Source organism: Cucurbita moschata, unplaced genomic scaffold (genome assembly GCF_002738365.1).
Source record: "Cucurbita moschata cultivar Rifu unplaced genomic scaffold, Cmos_1.0 Cmo_Scf00020, whole genome shotgun sequence".
NCBI lineage: Eukaryota > Viridiplantae > Streptophyta > Magnoliopsida > Cucurbitales > Cucurbitaceae > Cucurbita > Cucurbita moschata.
The window spans coordinates 862,912-884,128 of record NW_019268536.1 but is presented as its reverse complement, the minus strand read 5'-3'; the positions used below and the strand labels follow the sequence as shown (position 1 = coordinate 884,128).

Below are 21,217 nucleotides of genomic sequence, written 5' to 3'. Positions count from 1 at the left end.
AAATTTCAAAGGCTTATTTCTTCATAAAATATAATATAAATTGCTTATCAAACCGAAATATCACATGAAAAAATATATTTTAAATTTATCTATTTTAACTGATTAAATTATTATTAAATGGACCATTTTCCATCTAATTTAATATTAACTAGATATATCATTTAAACTCTTTATTTTATTTTAATAAATATTAATAACAATAAAATTTAGACGTTGATTTTTAAGGTGTTTATATGACCAAATAATTGAGCGGTGCCTTAGCTGGTGATTCGGGCTGTTTCCCTCTCAACGATGAAACTTATCCCCCATCGTCTCACTGGCCGACCTTGACCCCTATTATTTTGAGATCATATCTAGTATTCAGAGTTTGCATCGATTTGGTACCGCTCTCGCAGCCCGCACTGAAACAGTGCTTTACCCCAAAATGTCTAGTCAATTGTTGCACCTCAACGCATTTCGGAGAGGAACTAGTTAGCTATGGGTTTGAGTGACATTTCACCCCTAACCACAACCCATCCACTGATTCTTCAATATAGTCGATACGGACCTCCACTTAATCTATGGTAGGACCAATTTGGACTATCCAACCCAACCCAGATTGCTAGTTACTTTCAAAAGATTTTCCCAACCGAGCCACTATGCACTCCTACTATAACTCGTACTATATATGTGTATATATATATAATATTAATTACGAGAAAACTATCCTAATTAATTGATAATTGTTATTATAATCCATTTTTGAATAAAATAGTGATTGTCCAAAGGGTTCCAAACGGCGTCGTTCCCTTAAAAACACTAAACGACGCCGGATGGGGCGATGGACCGCCTCGAAGCGACTGAATGAAGTTGGCTAGAAGGTATGTTCTTTATTTTCTTCCCATTTCCTTTTTATTCGTCTCGCTGTTTCTGTATTGCTCTCTTTTTCCTGTGGACTGAAAGGAAAAAGGAAGAAAAAAAAGAAAAGAAAATATAAGAAGAACCAACTCTCTACACAAATTCCCAATGAAAATTTCGGAGCTCCATGAATCTAAACCTATATTCTTCGTCCTTCGCCACGCTCTATAGTTTCCATTCTATCCCATTCGTTTCGAAATCTCATCACTGCAATTGTTTTTTGAGTTTCGTGATCCATATCCACCACTCTCAGAAGCTGAGATGCGTTGTTCGCCGTAGAAGTTTTGTTGGGAATTTGCAGCTAACTCCATTGAAGGTACTTATTAAATGGCAGATTTTGTGTTCGTAAATGTTTTGGGGTAGGGCTTGTTCATTGTGTGGGCGTTTAAATTTGGTATGATGAAATTGTGTATGTTTCTTGTTCTCTAGTTAAATTGTCATGTGGAAGTTTCTATGAAACTAATTTAGAGTTTACGGAATGGAACAACAATGCATAATGGATTTTGATAGGTCAGGATTTCGTAGGTGCAGAAAATAATTTCTGAGTTTCTGGGACTAACCATCTTGATGGATTCTGTGACTCCTTCAGTTCAGTAGGTCTGGGTTTTCTTTTCTTCGATTGATTACTTAGGTATGCGGTTCTTTTGGCTTAGCTTCATAATATAATTCACATTCACTTTGGATTTGGTGTTTCCTCGTACTCTTTGGTATTATACTATAGCTGCATTATTACCTGTTCTCTCTTAACTTTCTCACATCTCCCCATCGCCAACATGGTTTTCTCTTCAAGAGCTTCGCTCTGCCTTTGATAATTTGGGAGAGAACTGGAGGACATGGCTCATGAGGGACAATTTTTTCTCAACTTACTCCAGATGGATATGGCTCGAGAGTAATGCTTTCTTTGCCAGTTTTTTCATTGATTTCCTTGAGTGGGACACGGCTTGAGAGAGGGGTTTTGCTGACGAGCAATAACTTCAGTAGTGAAAGAGGGCTTTGAGGAAGATGTTTCAGGAGAAGGAATTCATCTCGGTATGACCGTGATTATGAAAACCAAAGTAAGAAAATTACAGGCTAGAGAGAATGAGTTTACAAAGGATGAGGAAGAGGCGTGAAGTTGGATTTTTTTTATAAAATAGATAGCATTTGGTTTTCTGTGGTTTTTACAATTCAATTTGTTCAAAAGACTAAATACTCCTTGGTATATTGGTGGTGGGTTTAGTATCATAAAATGGTTGCCGAAGAAACACATTTACAGATACAAGATATGGATATGACACAACATGAATACGATGACACATCATTTTTTAAAAATTTAGGACACGGACATGACAAGGACACATTTATTATAATATATATCATTTTTATGCTGGAAGATAATTCAAAATCGGTAAGTTTATACATTTACATGCTTAAAAATTAGTTTGATGTTTTTCACTATCGATCTTTAATTTTTTTCATTTTTCATATATGCGTCGATTCAGTATACTTAACAAATGTTCGATGCATGTCTAACAAATGTTGGACCTATTATGACTTTGTACACTAATGTTTAACGCATCTACTGCACTAACAAGTGTCTATGCATGTTCAACAAGGGTCGGAGTGTCTAAGTGTCCATAGACAAACTATAGTGTTTCTGCTTCTTAGGTGGTCACTATAGAGCTCCTCGAGTGGAAAATCAACCAGGGGGATGAAGAAATATTATTCATTTCAAAGTCATGGGATCACCTTCTAGATGACTCTAGAGCTTCTTAGATGGTCACTATAATATTTGGGGTTTTGTTTGTTATTTGGGTGTTTGTTTCTCTTTTCACCCCTTTTGGAAGTTTGTATCATTTAACACTATTTCTACTGTTTCATTTATCAATGAAAAGTTTGTTCTTGTTAAAGAAAAAACAGAAGGTTAAGCCCAATGAAGGATATACTGCCTTATTTTCCTTATAATATTTCTCTTGCTAATGTAACTCTTTAAAAAATGTGTTTTAGAGATTTTTTTATATTTTTTATTTTTAACTTTCGACATTATTCCTTTGGCTTTTTCATGTTCGTGTTTTCCTTTGGAATTTTTGGTTGGGATGCAACACTCACATTTTCATGGATAAAAACTGTGATGTCAATTATTTTATCGAATCCACGTCTTTTTTAGCTATCATTTGGAGCAAATTGTCTCCTTTTTGTAATTGCAGTTTATCTACCATCACAATTCAATGGAGGTATTTTTTTTGTAGTTATTATCTGGTATGAACTTCTTTTATGTCCTATTTCATCGTATCAATAAATGATTACTGTTTCCTATTAAAAATGTTGATTTGGCCAAGTATTTGATTTTTAAATGTATATTGATGAATGTTTGGTTTTTTCTACTTGTAGGTTCTATGACTAATATGGCTCTTCGGAAGTTTGTTTGTGGTGCTACACCTTCTATTAACTTGAAACATTCTAGTTTTCCCGCTAAGGTGCATGAGCAAGCTCAATTTGAAGAACCTGAGACTAACCAGACGTTGGAGCCTGATGTAGAAATTGACCCTAGAGAAGTTTATTTTCTTATAATGCACTTTCTTTCATCTGGGCCATGTCGTAGAACTTGTGGGCTGCTCTGGGATGAGCTTTTTGAAAATCAGCTTTTACCCCGACGATATCATGCTTGGTATTCAAGAAATGGGATGCATAGTGGGCATGAAAATGACGATGGCTTGTCATTTCCATTAAGTTACCAACACTTAGTGGAGAGGTATGCATCTCTTATTGTTAATCAATTAGCATTGCTTAAGTTTTTTAGGTATGGATCCTAACAGATCAAAACAATCAGTTTTGCATTACTTAAGCTTTGGTTGGAGCACAACAGTAAGTGTTTTTGGTATTAAAGCTTCTACCTCTGTTCAGCTATTTGGGTCCCATTTCTCTGTGTGGCTCTTCTAATTTGTTTTCTGAATGTTCTCAAGTTGAATCTTGTGTGGGTTTTCTACTCTGAAGTTTTGTTGTTCTCTCCGAAAGTGACTTCCTCATTTAAGAAATGAAAGTCTCTTCATGTGGGAGATGTAAGGTTTAGAACATTTTATTGCTTTGTTATTGACCATTCACTCTCTCCCTCTGGAGGGGGGCTTTTGATATTGATGTCTTAGGCTATTTTTGTGTCCTTCTCTTGAAACTTTTCTTTTGGGGACGGTGATGGGAATTTTGGCCCTAAGATTACTAATGAAAATCCTATTACTTATTGAAAGAGAGAAGGGATAAAACACCGTGCATTTGGTACTTACTTCTTCCATAGTTCATTGTTGAATTTGATTCAGTGCACGCAAAGGCATCTATCTTGTATTGTTACTTTTCGTAGCCTTCCATGGAATGATTTTTCTTATGTTGTTGTTACCCTTAAAGGTATCCTCATGTCGATAAGAATCACCTGATAAAACTTTTGAAGCAATTGATGCTTAACAAGGCCCCTCCATCTAGGGGTATGAGTGGTGCAATTGCTCCAAATGCAGCGGATGTACCTACGTTATTGGGAACGGGCACATTTTCACTTCTGAGCTGTAAGTGATATTTGCTTGCACATTCTCCTTGTCAAACTGTTATTATGTTATGCTGTGTACAGGAATTATTGGATACCATTAGTGAAGTGTATTTAGGTTATTATACCAACGATGCATTCTTATCCTGTGTTTGGTCACTGTCCAATTAGTTACGTGGAAGTTTTAGACTTACTATTCTGTTTTTTGTTTCGTGGAGCTACTGCTGTCCATTTATTTTATATGGAAAATTCTTGATTCCCAGATGATAAACATGATGGAGTTGGCAAACCAAGTGGTCCCCCAGCACACATGCGTTGGCCTCATATGAAAGCTGATTCTGTTCGTGGATTAAGTTTGAGAGAAATTGGAGGTGGTTTCTCCCGACATCAACGTGCTCCTTCTGTGCGTGCAGCATGTTATGCAATTGCTAAGCCATCAACAATGGTGCAGAAAATGCAAAACATAAAGAGGCTACGAGGGCATCGTAATGCTGTTTATTGTGGTAACTTTTTATCATAAGGAAAATGAGCTACAGTTTTATTTCTTTGGTACTTGATTTTTCTCCGGAGTGAATGTCTGAGATAGCTTATTTACATCTCGTTTAATCTCATGAGAATTTGCCTTATTTGACCACATGCCATCAGGAATCTACAAAATATTCAATATCCCGTATTGCTGGTTGCTAAACTTGCACCAAGACCTCAAAATGTTTGGTTTACAACTTTTCAGCTCTCTCTTTAATCATTAACCAAACACTGGTGACTAGTTGGAAGTTTGGTCGAAAGAGATATTCAACCTGAGAATCATGAAAATCAGGGGTGGAGAACCTAGGTGGTCTTCCATTAGAAGTTTCAACCAAGTCCACGAGTGAGTGGGAGTGTAAAAGTTTTTTTTTGGAACAAGAGACAAAACATTTTATTGTACAAGAGGAGTGTAAAAGTATTGATATAGGACTCAATTTATCATAACCCATCAACTTAAGCTTTTTGGTTTTGTGGTGATTCAACAACTACCTCTGCAACTCTACTCTCTTCCAACACCATAGCCCAAATCTGAAAGAGTAAAAAATTCAAGATTGACTCTCTCTATGCTACATTGAAGGTATCTCTATCTTGGATGCTAATAGGGAAATCCCCATGGAACTCCTGAAACTTAGCAAGCATATAAGTGAAAGAGCTACCTGCAAGGTTAGTCACAACTCCATTCTTAGTTTGGAATGACTGATGGGATGGAAGCACAGCAACATTAACGGGACAGTAATCACTAGGTGTCAAGTAACATCAAATCTAGAATCAAGTAACATCAAAAGCATGAAACTCCTATCTCGAGGCCCACTGGATTTTTAGTTTGAAAACCCTTTTGGTTTTGATTGTGGAGAAGAGACCGATCCAATGCCCACTCATGGAAGCACCAACCTGATCTTCATTCAAGATTGTCAAATCTGGAGGTGCAAGTCCCTGCGAAGTCTATCTTTGATCTGAGCTCGAGTAATATATCAGTTCCCTACAAAAAATTATAACATTAAGGAAATTAGTTATAGGAGGGAAGGACGCTAAAATTGTGTATACAGTTTCTACTAATGAGGTTCTGAGCGTATAATTGAGGTGGTAATCAACTAACTCTCAATTGCTTCTTTCATTTGTTCTAAACAAAAGTTCGGTTATTCATAAAGAAAGGGCTCTCAGTTGCTTCCCCCGCATATTATTTTATCTCCTCAGGGTCGATTAAAATACCCACAAATACCATCCCATCCACCTGAGCCAACCACTAGTTCATATTATTTCCTTGCCTAGGCAATGATTCATTTTTCATTTCACTTTTGACAGCAAGTTTTGATCGCATGGGAAGGTATGTTATAACTGGTTCAGATGATCGCCTTGTAAAGATTTGGTCAATGGAAACTGCATATTGCTTGGCAAGCTGCCGAGGACATGAGGTGTGATTTAGTTTTTTGGAGTAGAATACTGGCAGATTTCAGAATTTCTTGAGTAGAGTGTGCTTATATGTTGCTGTATTTTGTTCTTCAAAAGGGTGATATCACTGACCTTGCTGTAAGTTCTAACAATGCTGTGGTGGCGTCATCTTCAAATGATTTTGTTATTCGTGTTGTAAGTTCACTTTGCTGACAGATTCATTTCTGTTTACTTTTATATTGTGGAAAACCAACCTTTACTTGTTTTCCCTTGTGGTTTATTACAGTGGCGTTTGCCTGATGGGCTGCCAATTTCAGTCTTACGAGGTCATACTGGTGCTGTTACTGCAATTGCCTTTAGTCCCAGAGCTGCCTATCAGCTTCTTTCGTAAGGCTGATTCCTTTTCACCATTTAGCTTAGTCGATGAAGTTTTGTTTTTCCTTTTTATTGTTTTTTTTACAAACAAGAAGTAGACTTTCTCTCCGGATGACACATGTAGGACCATTGTCCAATGACATAAGCATCAATTTTCAAATGTCATGGCTTTCATAACTTTAACACAAAAGATGTGGGGCTGCTGTCTTTCTTTTGAGAGACAGATGCATAAACTTTATGATTCATTTTGTATGGAGCCATTATGAGGAAATTCTTATCTGCAACTTTATCTTGATTCATGGAAATTGATAGCCAATGCTTTCCTCTTGTGATGTAGATTGTATCTACTCTGTGTTTCATATGGAAAGTAGTCCAAATTTTGTTTTGCTTGTACCGCTCAGGTTCCCTTATGAAGAACTTGTTAGATGCAATGTTGTATTTTATTTGTCTTAACACAATTTTTGCATATAACCACTAGAAAATGAAACATGTGTGCGTTTCGTATGAAATCACTCTGTAAGCTTTCTCTATTTCATGCAGATCGTCAGATGATGGAACGTGTAGGTTATGGGATGCTCGGAGCTCTTCTCAGAATGCTCCTCGGATTTATGTTCCAAGGCCTTTGGACTCTGTGACTGGTTGGCTGATTTTTTGTTATTATTGATATCATTGATATCTTGTTTGCCTAACACTTATCTTGCAATATTTTTTTTGCTGCAGCAAGAAATGGTGGCTCTTCTGCGAGTACTCTTCCTCAGAGTCATCAAATATTTTGCTGTGCATTTAATGCTTGTGGCACAATTTTTGTTACTGGTAGTTCTGACACTCTAGCAAGGGTAAGATTACTAGTTTTCTTCAAATAGTATCTTCACCCTCTTTAAGCCCTTGATTGATTTTCATGCGTAGCTTTTAAACTTTGAAGCAAGGATAAGTTCCTATAGGCAAAGCAGGTATGGTTTATTAACTAATCTTCATATGATCTTTTACCAAGCAGGTTTGGAGTGCCTGTAAAGGAAACAATGATAACCCAGACCAACCAAACCACGAGATTGATGTGTTAGCTGGCCATGAGAATGATGTCAATTATGTGCAATTCAGGTCAGATCCTCTTATTCTATAGGTTCTTTTATATTATTAAAAGTTTCAAGCTAATCTACTCTTGGCTATATTTCTGCAGTGGATGTGCCGTAGCATCAAGATTTACAACTACTGACATTGTGAAGGAAGACAATGTTCACAAGTTCAAAAACTCCTGGTGTGTGTTGTTACATCTGGTGGGAAAAATGTTTAGAGCTAGAGGATATAACTGTTTAGAGGATGCTATTGTCAACGACTGCTGATACTTTCATCTGCTTTTTGCTTATTTTATTTTTCAACTCCTATTATATTTTATTTGAATTTTTTCCGTCCAAGTTCCTTTTCAATTTTTTTTGTAGTCCTATTAAGGTTTTGGTACTCCCAAGTTTGCTCAGCATGCTTGGTCAAAAATACTTCTCTGAGTTACATATGTAGGCCATAAAATATCTCACTATATATATTGTTTGCTTTTACATGAGCATTTTTCATTTCATTCTCATTCGGTGCATTATTGGGTCAAAACCACTCATTTCTTCACTTAATTGGTGGAGAGTCTATTGAGAGACCATTGGTATCCATATTCATGTCAAGTAAAGTAAAAGATGGATTGTGCATATTTCCTTTGTTATCGAGCATTTTTATTCTAAGTTAGCTCCTTTATGTGGTTCCAGGTTCACTTATGACAATATAGTTACTTGTTCTCGTGATGGCAGTGCAATTATTTGGGTTCCAAGGTCACGGAGGTCACATGTAAGATTTTACGTTACTCCTTACTTTTATTGCTCTTTTCCTACTCAATGTGAGGGAAAGAGGTTCTTGTAACTTTCTATTATGGACCTACTAAAACATAGTTTTTATACCTCTCTGATATTTAATGTACATTGCTTTCAATTTTTTGTTTCAGGGGAAGGTAGGTCGCTGGACCCGTGCATACCATTTAAAAGTGCCTCCTCCACCCATGCCCCCACAACCTGCCCGAGGCGGCCCTCGTCAGAGGATTCTTCCTACCCCTCGTGGTGTAAATATGATAATTTGGAGCCTAGATAATCGTTTTGTCTTAGCAGCTATAATGGGTCAGCTTTTCTCTACCTCATTATCAAAGATATAGATACTGTAGAATAGCTTTTTGAAGTCTCTTTTGTTACCTACTCGAAGCTTGAAAGAAAATATTGATTGTAAATATGACATATCCCTGGTTTCATTTGTCACTTTAAGTTTTAACATCGGCATGAGTAGAAGAAGATATCAGAAAGATATTTAATTCAAATATCAAAATTTATATTACAAAAATCATATTGTAATCTGTTTTTTTAATAAGAAACAATCATTAGGGTAATCTTTTAATTATTCTTTATAATGCAATATAAAACATCGCATGTGATCTCTTTGGGTGTATTTTCTCCTATGGTTTCTGTAATTTTCTCCAAGTACCCTCCATAGTTTTTTAGATCTCTCTCGCACACACACACAAAATGTACCTCCATAGTTTTTTAGATCTCTCTCGCGCACACACACACAAAATGTACCTCCATAGTTTTCTAGATCTCTCTTGTGCACACACACAAAATGCATGTTCACACCATGGTTTTAAATTTCTCTCTACATGTCGATATTTCATCTACATTTCCATCCATTTCTATTATATCTTAGAGGCCGAATATTTTTTTTGAAGAAGAAATAATCATTTCATTGATCATACGAGAATACAAAAATAAGAGGAGTCCCTAAACCCTAAGCAATTACAATGAGAGGAGTCCATAGATGTCGACATTTAAAACTTTAGTGCACATGCACATGCATGTATTTGTACAAATTTTGATGACTCTATCTTGTGGGAGAATAAACAATATTGTTGTCAGTGCAATCTCAGTTTTTTTAATCATCAATGATGGATTACTTCATTTTCATGGTTAATTTTTTTGTAGTAAGACTGCTGGACGTCTGTGTAAAAAATTCTTGGGAACTCAAACAGTTTAGTAAACTTTAGGAGCATAAGTTATAAATTTCTCAACCTAAGTAGTTTTTCCTATGTTGTACAGATTGTAGAATTTGTGTTTGGAATGCCTCTGATGGCAGCTTAGTGCACTCTTTGACGGGTCATACTGAATCTGTAAGTGGTTTATTTATTTGGAATTTTTTTTGTTTTACATGTTCACATGATATTTCTCATTTAGAAAGTTTAGGACTGGCTTTTATGAAGTCCTATCTAGTCATAGTACCATAAAGATACTTCCTTATTTCATCCTTGCATTTTTGTCATTACAACGTTTCAAATATTTTCTATTGTCTAGGGTTTTATGGAAGTCGTTAACTGGTGGAACTAGTGTGGATGAAATTATTTAAAAAATTGTGAGAAAGAGGAGTTACATTTTAGCTGGAGCTAAACCAATCAAGGCTTCATTGGTTTAGTTACTCTAGTGTTGAAAAAAATGTTGATTTGGGTGATTTTGTTGCGACATGATTTGTTAGATATGATAAAGAAGAAGGATAAACTAAAGATCAGAGCGTTTTGTTCTTTCGTGTGTGTGTGTGTGTGTGTTTGTAGGGTGGGGTTGCTTCGAGGGGTGTGAATTATTTGCAGAAAATTGTATGTCAAGAACAGTTCAGCATTTTATGACTTAGGGATCATCAGTATACTTATGTTTCAGGTTGTCAGACTGAATTTCGTGTAATTTTTGTTTCAGGTTGTGACATGGACTTAAATTTATATTTTATGACTCATTTAATCAGGAGATATTTTGGTTAAGAATGGCCTGTATAACTAACCTGCAGAAGATTGGGACAAATAACGAGGAACTATCTTTCCCAAACTAAATAATGCAATACTTCACACTAATTATGTAGCAAATTGGACTGCTAATCTATCCATCTCATGAAATGAAGAAAAGAAGAGTAAAGCCATACTAAAATAATATTAGCAGCTTCTATCTTTTGAAAATATGTCATTCATTGCTTAATGCATTATGAGGCCTAAGATATCCACTTTGTAGTTGCAAGTTCTGATAAGATTGCTTTATATCTCTGACAGACGTATGTACTCGATGTTCATCCTTTTAATCCAAGGATTGCTATGAGTGCTGGATACGATGGAAAAACAATAGTTTGGGATGTGAGTTTTTGGGTTCCTTTCAGTTTTTTGTTCAAATTTCTATTTGTTACTTTTTCACCAGGACTTTCGTTTCATATGATGTTACTTGATTCTAGATTTGGGAAGGCACGCCAATTCGGATATATGAAATTTCTCATTTCAAACTGGTTGATGGGAAGTTTTCTTCGTAAGTTCATATTGCAAGTTGCCAAATTGATCCTCATATGCTTGATTTATCTCTGTTTTAGTGTTTTCACATTTGCGAATGCATTTTCTCTCGGGAAATGATATGGTTTGGTAGTTTTATGTACTTATGTTTGGGAGGTTAGAATGCATTCCTGGAAGAAATCTGCATAATGGCATGATGTGCATCTTGTTATTTTTCATCAATGTAGGTGATGTTTAATGTTTTTTTATAGTTGTATCAATGAGTGGGACAGTTGATAAACGGATGTGCAAATTATGATGTGGGTAAAAGCAGTATCTTTTCAATGCATGATTTGTTTTTTTTTTTAAAAGAGAAATTACGAAGTGTCCCCCTAACCATCATTTTTTAAAACAATCTCTTACAAAGCTCTAATTTTTAAAAGTTTCATTATATTATTTTTCATAATACTATACTTTTTCGTGTACAAAATAATTATTTACATTTGTTTATTATGCATTTAAAGAAGGTTTAGGTTTTTTTTTCTTTTTCCGCTTTTCTTTAATGGTGTTTCATGTTTTAAGCTTCAATGGCTATAGCACTTTAATGTGCTTCATACTTTTAGAAAAAAGAAAAAAACTTTGGGGGAGAACTTTTGATCACTTAGGGGCCTGATTGAGTGGGTTGCTATGAAGGATTGGATTATTGGATACCCAAGGTACCATTGAGATTTGTGTTGCTTGGATGATTCCATGGTCTTTACTTTGCAATCAGCTGTATGAAGTGTTCATTTCTTGATATTGAAGGTTGGAAATTTCAAGATGCTTTGGTGGATGTAATGAATCTAGAAGTTATGATTGAGTGGTGCAGGATGATGATATTTAAAAGGCTCGGCAATCTTAGTCAAGTATTGGGCTGTAGAAATTCAATATTTTCCTATGGCTATAATTGTCGTGTAATTGGTTCATCATAGTGATCATTATGTTATTGAGCTGATTGTGTATAAATGGATTAGTTCTGTTCTTCATATTGAGATGATTTCAATGCGAGGGATTACTTTTTTACCATGTACCCCTCATGCATGCTTATACTATAGTGTCTTAGTTTTGTCTCTGTTTTGTAGAGACGGGACATCAATTATACTTTCAGATGATGTTGGGCAGCTATATATATTAAGCACCGGGCAGGGAGAATCCCAACAGGATGCCAAGTATGATCAGGTACTTGAGTTCATTAATATTTTGTCGATCTCTGCTTTGCTTCCTTCATGATCATATGTTTTGCTAATGTTTCTAATACTGATTGTCTTGCCCTTACTGCAGTTCTTTCTTGGTGACTATCGCCCACTTATTCAGGATCCTTTCGGCAATGTAGTTGACCAAGTAAGAAAACTATGTATGATATGTTGTTACTAAACATGCAATGAAGTGATATCATCTGCTGGTCTGTGATATCCTGGTTCATCAAATTATAGTTTCTTTTCTTTTCTGTTGTTTTTTACTTTTATTTATTTCTTATGATTGAGCCAATATTGGATTCAGGAAACCCAACTCAGTACTTACAGACGGAATTTGCAAGATCTCCTTTCTGACTCAGGTTTCCCTCTACTCCAACTGATGTTGGTATATGGTTTCAGCTTGTTATTAATTCATTTTGTGTTTGCTGCTTGTGTGATGAAAAATGATAGGCATGATACCTTATCCGGAACCTTATCAGACTGCATATCAGCAAAGACGTTTAGGTGCTATGGGTCTTGAGTGGCGTCCCTCTTCTCTAAAACTTTCTACTGGGCCCGACTTCAATCTCGACCCAGATTACCAATTGCTGCCTTTGGCAGACTTGGACATGTTGATTGAACCATTGCCTGAGATTGTGGATGCAATGGATTGGGGACCAGAAAATGAAGTACAAAGCGATGATACTGATTCGGAATACAACGTCACTGAGGATTACTCTACTGGTGGGGAGCAAAGAAGCCTAAATTCGAACTGCTCAACGGATTCAGAATGCAGCTCCGATGACACAGGGATTGACGATGGTCTTCGAAGGTCAAAAAGGAAAAAACAGAAAGCATACGTGAGTATCGTTATCTTCTTCCCCTGAATCCCTCTTTTCGCGTTAAATATATTAATTTCCATCAATTAAGTTCCATTTCCATTTTTAAATATTTTTCCTCTGAAATAGAACTCTTTTCTTTCCACGTATATTTCAGATGGAGGTCATGACTTCTTCAGGAAGGCGTGTTAAAAGAAGAAATATGGATGAGTATGAAGGTGATACTGTTAGGAATTCCAGAAATCGGAAGTTAAAATCTGGCCATAGAGCATCCAAAAAGAAATCAGCATCTAAGTCATTAAGACCTCAAAGAGCAGCTGCACGTAATGCCCGCAACTGGATATCGTCGTTTAAGGGAAAATGTACAGATGGAGAAGATGAATATGAGTCGGGAGGTGATTGCTCAGAAAGTGAATCTACATTAGAAGATTCAGACATTGAGAGTGATGAATATGAAAGGTCATTGCAAAACAGAAATAAACATTCAAAAGGGAAAGAAGTATTCCTTAATGAAGATGAGTTGATTACAAAACCTCTCGACGTTCCTGAATCTCGTGTAGATTCTGGAAACAGAAAGAAGTTGATCCTTAAATTCTCCCTTAAGAATCCAAATAAGGTTGATCCTCCTTCAAACACAACACTTACTTGCACCAACATGGCTGATGTGGCTAGCTCATCATCAAGGTCACCAAAGGAAGTTATTGAAACCAGTCAGAATCTTATGAGACCCGAGAGACAATTTGGAAATACTGATGGGCATTCTAATCTGACTGAGGTCTACACAAATGGGAACATAAGATGGGGAGGGTCTAAGGTTCGTTCGTCCAAGCGCATAAGATTAGATGCATATGCATTATCTAGTCCATTTCGCAATGGCGATCATAATGAAAATGAGAATACTGTTCATGAATATTTAGAACGAGAAAATCATTTTGGTGCACCATCCCCCCATTCAAAGATACAGAATTATTGTGCAGATGAAACACATGCTGTATCCCCGACGAATTTGAAAGATGACGATGATAATGCTTCTGGGCACTCTCCTGAGATGGTTAATGGTGGTGAGCTTAAATGTCTTAGCAACAGCAAATCATGTGATGATCATGATGATTCAAATAATTTGAATTTCATGTTTTCTTCAGATGCAACCACATCAATACAATATGGGACTCCTGCTCCTGAGCAAACTGAAAATATTGCACCAATGTGTACAAAGATAAGGTTGAAGAGTAGTTCTTTGGATCCTGAACATTCTTTGAAGCACAAAATAGAATCCTTAGACGAAAACTCAAAGAACGATGAATACTATACAGTATCTGGAAGCCCACGGCCTCTGAATGGGCTGCAGGATACTGTCATGAATGAAGCTTTTTCTAATCTTAGAAATGATTGCCCACAAGATATGGACACTGCGATGGATGAAAAACCAATATCAACCTTATGCAACTCATCAGAGTTGCAAGCAGTTGAGACAAACAAAATGTACACTGCTGTTTATAGAAGATCTAAGTCGAACAAAGGAAAGAGCAATATAGAAAGCAACGGTTGTGACTCAGGGGAACATGCATTGGGCAACATTAGTCTGTCTGCTGAAGCAAACAATCACAAAAGTATGCTTCGTAAGACACGATCTTTAAGGTTCAAGGACTCGTATGATCCAAATAATGTGTGTGATGATCTAAAATCAGACGAAGATCAAGAACTTGAACAGAAATCAAGACGTTCTGGAAATTCTCCTGCAAACAGATCCCATATACCAAGTGAAGAGTGGGGATCAAGCTCAAGGATGACAGTTGGATCCAGATCCACTCGAAACAGAAGGGGTAGTCTTACTCAAGACCTAAATCCTGTAGATAGAAGAAAGTCGGTTCAATATGCCAGAAAAGGATCATGGTTAATGATGCCTGCACATGAGGGTGGCTCGAGATATATTCCCCAACTTGGAGATGAAGTTGCATATCTGAGACAGGTAACTACATCATGGATGGTTTCCTGCAGCCTGATTCTTAAACTCATTTTAATATTTAGTGCTAATTATGGTTTTCATTGATTATTAATGAAATTTGAATACTTTCCTGACAGGGTCATCAGGAATACATAGATCACTGTTGTGCAAATTACTGTCACACAAAAGACATGGGACCTTGGACCGCAACCCGAGGAACCATACGAGCTGTTGAGTTCTGTAAGGTTGTGGAGCTTGTTTATTCAACTTCTGCAGGTTCCGGAGATAGTTGCTGTAAAATGCTACTCAAGTTCATAGATCCTGTTTCCTCTGTGTACCTCCAATCTTTCAAGTTAACCCTGCCCGAGTTGACTAGTTTCCCTGACTTCTTAGTCGAAAGAACTCGGTTTGAAGCAGCAATGCAGAGGAATTGGACATTCAGGGACAAGTGCAAAGTGTGGTGGAAAAATGATGTTGGAGTAGATGGTAGTTGGTGGGATGGTCGGATTGTCTCTGTGCAGCCAAAATCTTCAGAGTTTCCAGAAAGTCCTTGGGAAAGGTACACAATTAAGTATAGGAGTGATCCTGCAGAACCACATCTACATAGTCCTTGGGAGCTTTATGATATTGTTACTCAGTGGGAACAGCCTCGAATAGATGACGAAAACAAAGCAAAGTTGTCGACTGCCTTCGACCAATTAATGTCGGCCCCTATGCAGGTAGTCTGGTTGTTCAAGGTTTATTATGTTTTCTGATTATATACATATGATGATCTTGTTCTGATTTTGTCCTTAAAATCTCAGGGCCGTTATGGGATTCAAGATCTGATGCTTCTCTCACGGAAGACACAATTCAAGAACAGGTAGGTTAATAAATAATCCATTTTGCCATAAACTTCATGGGGATTCAAGATATGAGTGTAATTTTTGCCTCTTGTACATTTATAGGTTTCCTGTACCATTGTGCCTTGAGATAATCCAGGAAAGATTACAGAACGATTACTACCGAAACTTGGAGGCTTTGAAGCATGACTTCATGGTAATGCTATCGAATTATGAGTCGTTCGTGGCTAAGAACGAAGACATGTCGAAGAAAATTAGACGCTTGTCAGACTGGTTTAATCGCAACATATCGCCTTTATAGATTCTTGTAAAATACCTCTTAGCATTCAAGAATTTTGGTAGAAATTGTTGGGCAATGTTAGGTTGAAGAAGAAAAGAACCCCACTTGGGTTATTTGTCCTGTATGTAGATAATTCTTTTTCCCCATTTGATTAAACATCGCCTTTCATTTATGTTCTTAGAGAATCTCTCTATGGAAGATTGAGGTCTAGGAAATTATAGAGGGAGGGAGGGAGGAGGGTGCCATTTTCCACCCAGGACTAATTTGTGTATACAACAGGTATATTTGACATCCACGGCAATAACAAATGATAAATCAATATTTGACCATTCCCATTTAAATCTCGATGGTCGAGATTTTTAGTCTTAAAAGTAGTGTTCAATATTTCACATCGACCTTTCTTGAATGAAAATTTTATTTTAGATTTATTGAAAGTACAAATTGAAAGTATATGGAACGAAATATAGTGAATCTTGAGATCATTTTTCTAACATTTCAACGTTATTTTCACGATATTAGTAAATTAGCATTGTCCCAGGTCCATCTTTGTGTAGGTCCTTATCAACCCACATACACAATCAGTACAATTGTAACCATCTTTAAGCATAAGATGGTTAAAACACTTAGTGACACACAGACATGCTAATAAAACTTGGATTGCATTTCGGTGATGTTAATCTCTCCATCTGTGGCCACAATTTGGATTGCAGCAAACGAAGAACAATGTCATACCTTTCTCCCCTCTGGCAGTGGCCTGCAGACAGTGAACGCAATCAGATGATGGTTAGTAGGATTAAATTCAAGAAAACCTTGTCAATTTGCAGCCGTATTAAGATGATGAAGATGATGGAGAATGTAAAACGGTGCCAGCTAAAAAATTATGGGAGTTGAAAAGAATCTCTCAACGCTGGTAATGGAGAGAAGAGAGGAAGAAAGCTCAAGCATTGCAAAACAAAGCTTGGAAGCAAAAAGGGAAGTCTATCCAAAATAATAATAATAACCTGGAAGAAAACAGCTTCTCCATGGTTACATTGAGCACATCGGACAGCTTTAGTGCGAGGGAGAGTTGGATCTGCAGCAACATCTTGCAGAACTTGAGTGCGTTCCCCTACAGCATGATGGATCTCATTCCTATACACAGTTATTATCAGCAACTTCCTGTAAACAGATTTTTTTTAAGAAAAAAAATAACACACTTATTATGAGCACGCTGAGCCTCCTCGCTGTCACATCGTCCAATGTCTGGCTCTGATACCATTTGTAACGGTCCAAGTCCACTGTTAGCAAATATTGTCCTCTTTGGACTATCAGCTTCCTCTCAAGGTTTTAAAACGCGTCTGCAATTTGGGCTTTTCCTTTCAGACTTCTCCTCAAGGTTTTAAAACGCATCGGCTAAGGAGAAGTTTCCACACCCTTCTAAACCGTGTTAGCAGATATTGCCCTCTTTGGGCTTTCCCTTTCGGGCTTCCTCTCAAGATTTTAAGATGCGTCTGCTAGGGAAAGATTTCCACACCTTATAGAGGGTTTTTCGTTCTCCTCCTCAACCGATGTAGGATCTCACAAGAGAGGATCCGTAAATATAATCAGGAGGAAAGAGGGGAGGATATCAATCTCAGAATACAAAACCGGATCTATCTTCCAGTAGGTAAACATAAAATACATTTGGTCATACATAAACAGAAAGGAAGATTCAACAATGGTCCATTAGAAAACATACACCGAGTAGAAGTACAGAAGAAATGTAATTCAGTTGGTAAATAAGAACAGGGGAATCAAAGGCACCTCGTGAAGATTAACTTGGACAATTCAATGATAATACTCTAATAACAATGAAAAATAGATCAAACTTGTAACCTTCAGAATTAAATAAGTAATCTACATTGTCCTAATAATTTATAAAGGCTGAATTAACTATCCCACGAAAGGTTAAATTCCCTGTGTTAGATTAAATGAAACATGTGCCTGTTTCAAGCATTTATCTAAAAGTATATTCTCTGTTGGGTCTATTAGCTCTCATTAACAGATGATAACTAGTAAACTATAATCTTCTTAAATCTTCCCTTCCTGAAATTTATTTATATGAAAATGAACAACAAAAGTAGCCAAGAACAAAGGGTTTCATCAAAATGTTAGGTTTTGGACCCTGATTTACTTGTAGTAAATAAATGGCTTTGCATAGAGGTCCGAATGATTATATATAGTAAAGCTATGCATAATAAACTAAACTATATAAATTCTTGTAAGTGATGGTTGGAAGAAATTATCCTAACAATTTATGTATTCTTTATTACTATATAATTGAAGTCGTCGTCGTCATCAATATAAACCTCTGGTCTATATTTCTCCTTTCGTCTTCTATGTTTTGTTCTTCGTGTTCTTTATCTAGACTGAGTGTGTAGGATGATGTGCGGTCCTAATAATTGGTATCAATGCTAGGAGATATTCACCATGATCTGTGAAGATGGAAAGCTAAAAGATTGGAATTGAGAAGTATGATAGATCCTATTTCGATTTATGGGAAGATGCAGATTGAAGATAATATGTACCAGCAAGATCTTCACGAATTCTTGTCTGAGGTGAAATCGGATACCATGACAATGGAGCAGTGGAAGCTCAAGGATCGAAAAACTCTAGGGTTGATCCTATGGACGCTTTCCAGAAACGTAACTTTCAACATTATCAAGGAGAATACAACGTTGAATCTATTGAAGGCATTGTCAAATATGTACAAAAAACCGTCGGCTATGAAAAAGGCGTATTTGATGCGGTGGATCTTTTGTGGATCATATAAATGAATTCGATATGATTGTAAGTCAACTAAGTTTGATGTTAATTAATTTCAAAGATGAAATTAAAACATTGATTTTGATGTCATCCTTACCCAAGTCTTGGGATATTGTTGTTACTACAATCAACAATCCCCAAGTATTTGAGAAATTGAAGTTTGATGAAATCCAAGATTTAGTTTTCAATGAAAGTAATTCCAAACAACAGTCCCCAAGGATCTGAGAAATTGAAGTTCGATGAAATCCAAAATTTAGTTTTCAATGAAAGTAATTCCAAACAACAGTTCCCAGGGATCTGAGAAATTGAAGTTTGATGAAATCCAAGATTTAGTTCTTAGTGAAAGTAATCGCAAACGAGAGATTGAGGATTCATCGAACAATTCTCTTAGTGTTAGATCGAAAAGGAAGGAGTAACTTGAAGGGCCCAAACAAACACGACCAATCAAAAATCAAACCGAAAAAAATCTCCAAACAGACCAAACATAACGTGTAGAGATTTTTGAGAAAATAAGCAATTTCGAATAGATGGTACAAAACTAGAGAAGAAGCAACATCACAAATCTAGAGATGATAATGATTGTGTATATTGCAGAAAATACTGAAGATGCTCTAACCCTTACTCTAACCCTTACTGCGGATAGCCCAACTTAATCTTGAATTTTAGACTCGGCTGCATCTTTTCATTTATCTTCAAATAAGGAATGGTTTCAGAAGTTCAAATCTGAAAATTTCGGGAAGGTGTATCTCACCGACAACAAAGCCTTGAAGATTAAGGAAATGGAGATATATACGTACAAACACCAATCGAAAATTAGATATATACTTAGGTCTCAAGAAACTGATCTCTATTTGGTCTCAAGAAACTGATCTCTATTCCTCTATACGTCAGTTGAACAGCACATCTTATGCAGCAAAATTTGGAATTTGGAAAGGGTTTGTAACTATATATGGTCATACTAAATAACATAGTAAATGATCATACTAAATAACAACGACTGTATATAGTAACCTCTAGTCAATGCCTCTTCTCTATCCTGTGTAGTCCTAACACAAAGTTCGGGGAAGGTTAAGCTATAAACAGAGATAATATGACGCTATAAGGAAATCTTTGACAAGGAGACGAACTAAAGGGGCAACTTCTAGCATTCGAGGGCATAAGCATGAATCAGGTTCAAACATCCTTATCCTAGGTCAAAATTACTATAAAGCAAGACAATTCACATTCAGAAACAAATTGATATTTGATTTCAACTACAGAAAGAAAACCATAACATAGGGTTTCGTAAGTTGTAAGTGTAACTATTATACATCAGACATGAAATCCAAACTAATAAACCTAAAATGTTCATAGCATTAGAATAGAAATATGGAAAACAAAAGAAAGAGAAGGTACCTGGTGATCACAGTTGCGACACGCATAGAGAAGAATCTTCTCATCTCTGTCCTCCTTCGGATAAAGAATGTCGTTACTGCAACAAAATAATTTCCATAATTACAACATTTTCCAATGACTTAAACTAATCAACACAGAAGAATCAAAGCCAAACATACCATTCCCGGCAAAACTTCATGGTTTCTCATCTTGCAGAAAATTTCAAACACAAAACCCTAGGGTTTTAGGAGCCGTTCAGCTGAAAATCAGAAGGAATCTGCGCGATAATCCAACACTGTAATCTAAATCAGCTGCGGTTCTTCAAACGTCGATCAGGCGAAAGGGCGAAGTTTCTTTTTTCCAATGGCGGGAGAAAAAGACTTGTAAATGGCCAAAATAAAATAATGGTAGCGAAATAATTTATCAAAATTTTATATTAAAATCATATTATATTTGTATATATCTTAATTGGTATTTATGTTTATCTCTATAATATAATAATACTTTTATTCACTTCTTTTTATTTTTCTTCCATAAATTACATTTATTTAATTGTTATAGATTCTTGTAAATAATATTTTAATTTCACTTTTTTCTCACAATTTGTTCAAATATATTTTTTCTTTATTAATAAAATAGTCGTAAATTTATTCGGTTAATTTGCAGTCACACGATAGATTCTTGTCTTATACTACTCTACAAAAAAAAACATCAAAATAAATAATCTCGACATACTCCAGAGATTTATTTATGGCTCTTACGGTGCTGTGTGAGGTAAAAATCACATTTCTATAATAGTGAAGAGAACATTAATGCTACTAACGACTAACTGTTTATCGCTCGACTTTATAATGACAATAGTTATCTTGAAATTTTCTAGGTAGGATGTCTTAGCTATAAGATCAAACTTTTGTCCCCTGTTCTAACTTAAAA

At 36.2% G+C, this 21,217-nt stretch overlaps 2 protein-coding genes and 1 long non-coding RNA gene across 6 annotated transcripts in view; 2 read left to right on the top strand and 1 right to left on the bottom strand.

Moving 5' to 3' along the window:
* Window positions 1-903: 903 nt before the first annotated feature.
* On the top strand, window positions 904-16,455 carry LOC111457612 (bromodomain and WD repeat-containing protein 1-like). 2 transcript variants are annotated; one of them, XM_023099916.1, is made up of 24 exons: window positions 904-1,213; window positions 3,268-3,628; window positions 4,273-4,427; window positions 4,669-4,908; window positions 6,233-6,342; window positions 6,437-6,514; window positions 6,606-6,706; window positions 7,235-7,332; window positions 7,415-7,530; window positions 7,689-7,792; window positions 7,872-7,949; window positions 8,443-8,521; window positions 8,676-8,844; window positions 9,811-9,881; window positions 10,800-10,880; window positions 10,976-11,046; window positions 12,128-12,224; window positions 12,327-12,386; window positions 12,546-12,600; window positions 12,692-13,080; window positions 13,217-15,028; window positions 15,142-15,723; window positions 15,808-15,866; window positions 15,952-16,455. In XM_023099916.1, exons 2-24 carry the CDS (start codon window positions 3,273-3,275, stop codon window positions 16,145-16,147), a joined length of 5,157 nt encoding a protein of 1,718 aa, XP_022955684.1. In that variant the 5' UTR covers window positions 904-1,213; window positions 3,268-3,272; the 3' UTR covers window positions 16,148-16,455. The 2 variants fall into 2 exon arrangements, with proteins under 2 accessions (XP_022955684.1, XP_022955685.1); XM_023099917.1 differs by lacking the exon at window positions 904-1,213 and adding an exon at window positions 1,892-1,952.
* Window positions 16,456-16,736: 281 nt separating this feature from the next.
* On the bottom strand, window positions 16,737-20,671 carry LOC111457501. Of its 3 annotated transcripts, XR_002712945.1 has the most exons (5): window positions 20,464-20,671; window positions 20,306-20,381; window positions 17,323-17,463; window positions 17,128-17,257; window positions 16,737-16,880 (listed from the first exon to the last, which is right to left on the bottom strand). It is a non-coding gene; the product is annotated as an uncharacterized LOC111457501 (long non-coding RNA). The 3 variants fall into 3 exon arrangements; XR_002712943.1 differs by having other exon boundaries at window positions 17,128-17,463; XR_002712944.1 differs by lacking the exon at window positions 17,323-17,463.
* LOC111457500 (chitinase-like protein 2) overlaps window positions 18,554-21,217 on the top strand; it is a 29,539-nt gene continuing 26,875 nt past the window's right edge. The window contains exon 1 of the mRNA XM_023099723.1: window positions 18,554-18,558. The gene's annotated coding sequence lies outside the window, so the exon portion shown is untranslated. The remainder of the gene's footprint in view (window positions 18,559-21,217) is intronic.

What these genes read in the sequence shown, in the direction of transcription:
- LOC111457612 (XM_023099916.1), top strand. Translation starts at nt 3,273, where the DNA reads ATGACTAATATGGCTCTTCGGAAGTTTGTTTGTGGTGCTACACCTTCT. An exon ending in TCGTAATGCTGTTTATTGTG is followed by an intron (nt 4,909 to 6,232) that starts GTAACTTTTTAT and finishes CACTTTTGACAG; the next exon opens with CAAGTTTTGATCGCATGGGA. An exon ending in TAATGTCGGCCCCTATGCAG is followed by an intron (nt 15,724 to 15,807) that starts GTAGTCTGGTTG and finishes TTAAAATCTCAG; the next exon opens with GGCCGTTATGGGATTCAAGA.